A 4,870-nucleotide genomic window follows, 5' to 3' on the forward strand; every position below is an offset into this window, starting at 1 on the left:
CAGTATACTTCACAAGCAAAGCCCTACAAGGGCCCGAGGTACGATATCAACAGATAGAGAAAGTCGCACTGGCCCTAATAACAGCTGCCAGGAGGCTGAGGTACTACTTCCTCGCCCACACCATTGTCGTCCGGACAGACCAACCCATCAAACAACTTCTCAGCCGACCAGACATGGCCGGGAGAATGCTAAGATGGTCCCTCGAGCTATCCGAGTTCGACATACAGTACGAGGGTAGGAAAGCACTGAAAGCTCAAGCGCTCGCCGATTTCGTAGCCGAGATGACCTCGATTTCCAACTGCCTGACTCCCACCGAAAATAAATGGACCATCTATGTGGATGGCGCATCGAGCAACTCGGGAAGCGGAGCCGGCATTATCCTAGAAAACGACGAGGGGCTCATCATCGAAGTATCCTTGGTCTTGTCTTTCACCACGTCGAACAACCAGGCCGAATACGAGGCTCTCCTAGCAGGCCTGCGCTTAGCCGAAGACGTAGGCGCTCGGGAGGTCATGATTTATACCGACTCCCAGCTCGTCGCGTCCCAAGTCAGCGGCGATTACCAAGCCAAGAACGACACACTAGCCGAGTATCTCACGTTTGTCAAAGAGAAAATGAAAAGATTCTCAAAGGCAGACGTCGCACATATTCCCCGGGAACATAACTCACGTGCCGACATATTATCCAAACTTGCGAGCACAAGAAAGAAAGGTGGAAACAAGTCGGTAATCCATGAAATCTTGCCCAGACCGAGCATAAGCAAAAACGCGCAAGCTCTGCAAGTATTCGCTATCGGGGACGACCACTGCTGGATGACCCCGGTATATAACTTCCTCGCCAAAGACGAACTTCCCGCTGACGCGAAGGAAGCTTCAGCTATTAAGAGACGATCCTGCTCGTACACCATCATCGAGAACAAATTATATCGACGAGGCTTCTCCATCCCTCTCCTTAAATATGTCGACGCCTCGCAAGCACTTGAGATACTCCAAGAGCTCCACGAGGGGATCAGCGGCCAACATCTCGGTGGCCGGTCACTAGCGAGAAAAACTCTTAGAGCCGGTTATTATTGGCCGACCATGCAGCAAGACGCCAAAGAACATGTCCGGAAATGCGACAAGTGTCAGCGTCATGCCGACATGCACTTGGCTCCCCCGAACGAACTTAAATCGCTCTCCTCACCTTGGCCCTTCTCCACCTGGGGAATGGACCTCCTCGGACCTTTCCCGGTTGGCTCGTACCAGAATAAATACCTAGTGGTCGCTGTGGATTACTTCACGAAATGGATAGAAGTCGAAGCGCTCGCCAAGATCACGTCTCAAAACGTGCTCCGTTTCTACAAACGAAACATACTCGCTCGGTTCGGGGTACCACAGGCTATAGTCACCGACAATGGCACCCAATTCACTGACAGAAAGTTCCAAGAGTTTGTGGCCAAGCTCGGCACGAAACATTTCACCTCAGTCGAGCATCCTCAGACGAACGGGCAAGCCGAGGCAGCCAATCGAGTCATCCTCCGGGGACTGAAGAGGAGACTCGGCGAAGCTAAAAAGGCTTGGGTCGAAGAACTACATAAGGTACTTTGGGCTTATAGGACAACCCCCCATTCGAGCACGGGCGAGACTCCGTTTAGACTAACCTACGGCACCGAAGCAGTGATCCCCGTGGAAATCCGGGAACCTTCTCGGCGCACAGAATCACCCCTCGAAGAAGAGCTCAATGACGAGGCTATGCGGGAAGAGCTCGATATGGTTGAGGAAATCTGAACAGGATCCTCCCTTCGAGAAGCAATATTAAAACAACAGATAGCCCTCCGCCACAACGCCAAAGTTATCAAGCGCGAATTCGAAGTCGGCGCCCTAGTACTCCGCCGAAACATGAAAGACTCGCGCGAGGGCAAACTAGCCCCGAATTGGGAAGGCCCATACCGAGTTTACGATAAAACCGAGAATGGCGCCTATTACCTCGAGAATCTCCTCGGAGAAAAACTTGCTCGACCTTGGAACGCTGAAAAACTCAGACGTTATTACAGTTAGACACAACCTAACGCCCCCGGACACCTCTATCGAACACAGGTGGTAACTGGGCATGGACCCGCGTCATCGGTACAAACGCGAGTGCTCCACGACAGCAACGGTCGCACCCCCCCACAGAATGGAAGGACCGACCACACGGCGGATTCTACACCTAGACCCTCCGTGGAAGTACCTGTACGGCAGAACCCCAGCTCGCGATGGGATCGTTCACGCCGCGAGCACTTGGCCTCAACCGCGGTCTCGTGCTCGCTATCAGCGTACACCTGCTCTGCGCACCCGGTCCGTACACAACACGCCCGGGCAATCAACCTAGGTCGAGCATAACCAATCATTATCAATAATATTCTAAGTGTTGGGATCACTCACCGGAATATACGAGCGTGCAACAATAAAATTTCAAACACACAAGGCTAAATGGGCATGAGTAAACGAAATTATAAAACATTAACTGCCGACCAAATTGGTCGGCGATATCCAGATATTACAAAAAATTCCGGGCACGCAGGCCCCAAAATAATCCGGGTATAGCCCAACAAACATAAACTGGCACGCAGGCCGAAGAAGACAGGCACGCAGGCCCAAGACAAAACTACCTATTCTTCGCCGTCGGGAGATTCGGGCACCAGAACCCCATCCACAATCTTCGAAGAAAGCCCAATGTCATCCTCCTTCAAGCTAGGGTTCAGAAACTTCAGCTGATGAACCGCACGGTCAAACCCAGCTTCAGCCATGTCGGCGAGGCTCATTTTCAGGCTGTCTATCTTCTCCACGAGCTCGGCCCTGGACTTTAGAGCAGCCACGTCCGGTAACTCGTCGGCCGAGGGAGCCCATTCAAGCTGAAGGTCGGCAAGCTTCTTCTTCTCCGCTGCATTCTCCCCGTCCTTCTGCTTCAGAGCCGCATCAATTTTCTTCTTCAGCTTCTCACGATCGGCCTCCATGGTCTTCACCTTGTCCTCGGCAGTCTTCCTGGCCGCCTCCGCCTTCCTCAGAGCCTCGGCCGAACCCGAGTCACCGTTGGCTAACACTTGTGCCATCCCCAAAACTCTCATCACGGCGACGCTATCGCTCGCCAGCTGTTTCTAGAGGGCCGGGGGATCCATCTCGCTGACCCGGCGGGCTTCATTCGGAGAGGTGACCAGGGGAAACTTTTCAAAATAACCCCCATCTTTGTAGCAAGGAGGCAGTACGAAGCCACGCTCGGAGTCCAGATTCGACGGCTCGTGACGAGGCTTCTTGGGAGACCTCTCATCCAAGTTCACCCGAGGAGAGCCAGCCGAGGCCGAGTTCTCTCCAGCACCAGTTCCCCGAGCCTTCTTTTGACGAATCTTCTTCGCATCCTGAGTCATCTTTAGGAGCTTGTCCTCCTTCTCCGGCATGGCATCTGAAAAAAGGGAAACGAACAGGTTAGCAAGAATACCAAACAGAAAGGGCAAAACAAGGTAAATGGACACGACCTAACAGCGCCCGAGTGTCCTCGGGGGTCCGACAAGATAACAGGGCCTTAATGTTAATAGCCCGCGGCTCCACAATCGGCATACCATTATCGTCCAAAACAGGATCCCCATTCTTCGTCACCCACTGAGACAAGGTGAAACCATCCACGTATTTACAGAGGGCCGAGTACGACTCTGTGTCCTGCTCGTCCAGATCTCCGTCTTCCCAAGCATAGTTTTTCGGGGGTGACGAGAAGTGGCCCTTCCACCAAAAGAACGGGAACGCCGTGCAGAATTCCCTTACTACCTGCCCGTCCTCGTCCCTCTCTAACTCCCCGGCCTCGTCCCGCACGACTACCATATCAGACACCGCAGAATAAGCCGCCTGGCTGCGCGGACGGACGAGGAAGTACCGGTCCTTGAAACCTTTCACCGAGTCGGTGTACATCCCGAAAAGCTTTCTGTCGGCATTTCTGAACGAGACCCAACTATACCGCCCGTCTGCCGTCTGCCTTTGGACACAAAAACACCTGCCGAACAGAGCGGTCGTAGCCCCGATACCAAGATAATCACAGACAATCTCGAATGCTCGCATAAAAGCAAAAGCATTCGGATGCAATTGGGACGGCGCCAGAGCAAGAAATGCCATCATCGAAGTCTGAAAACCGGAGAAGGGCAACCGGAAGCCGAGCTCTTTGAATACATATTCATACATCGCAAAATTGTCCCCGTTAAACCGAGAACATAAACGCTCGTCTGGGGACGGGCAACCTATTTCGTAATTCGGCGCTTCGCCCTCTCCCAAAACCTCAATTTCTTTGAAAACCCCATCTAGAGACTCGGTGTATCGAGAAACGACCGTCAGAGGTTCATCGGCTACCCAGTCGAGTGCAACCGTGCATTCATAACTGAACAAAGGCATTGGAGAAACCCCTCCCTCGGCATCCGAACCAGGGAATCAACATGGTCACCCTCGGCCGGGGAGGGCGTATTTTGAATCTCGACAATCTCAACGTCGGAGCTACTCGCCGTCGTATCCTCCGACCCACTAGCCCACGAGTCAGATTCCGAGCTGGACCCCGAACTGGCACTCGAATTAGATTCACCTGCACGCAGAAGGGAGAAGTGAATTCGACAGTTCACCAAATCCACCCTTCCACCGCAATGCAAGCGAAAGGGTAGAGCAGAAGCAGTAGAGCCCCCGGCTAAACCCCCATCGAGGACAGACACCCGCCAGCCGAGGACTCACAAAAAAATAATAATAACAAGGGACATCAGAGCGGAAGTCGGATCTAAACAGGCGCGACGACCTAACCGCGAACATCATCCATCCCACAAACTAACACTAACCCCCGGGCATCGCCTAGATAACCCGAGGAGGAAGTAACGACTGGGTGTAAG

At 53.1% G+C, this 4,870-nt stretch overlaps 1 protein-coding gene across 1 annotated transcript; it reads left to right on the top strand.

The window, feature by feature from the left end:
• Window positions 1–281: 281 nt before the first annotated feature.
• On the top strand, window positions 282–1,766 carry LOC131620014 (uncharacterized). The gene is made up of 2 exons (XM_058891041.1): window positions 282–1,229; window positions 1,440–1,766. The coding sequence occupies exons 1-2, from the start codon at window positions 282–284 to the stop codon at window positions 1,764–1,766; spliced, it is 1,275 nt and encodes a 424-aa protein (XP_058747024.1).
• Window positions 1,767–4,870: the final 3,104 nt, after the last annotated feature.

This window comes from Vicia villosa, linkage group LG7, assembly GCF_029867415.1.
Source record: "Vicia villosa cultivar HV-30 ecotype Madison, WI linkage group LG7, Vvil1.0, whole genome shotgun sequence".
Taxonomy (NCBI): Eukaryota; Viridiplantae; Streptophyta; class Magnoliopsida; order Fabales; family Fabaceae; genus Vicia; species Vicia villosa.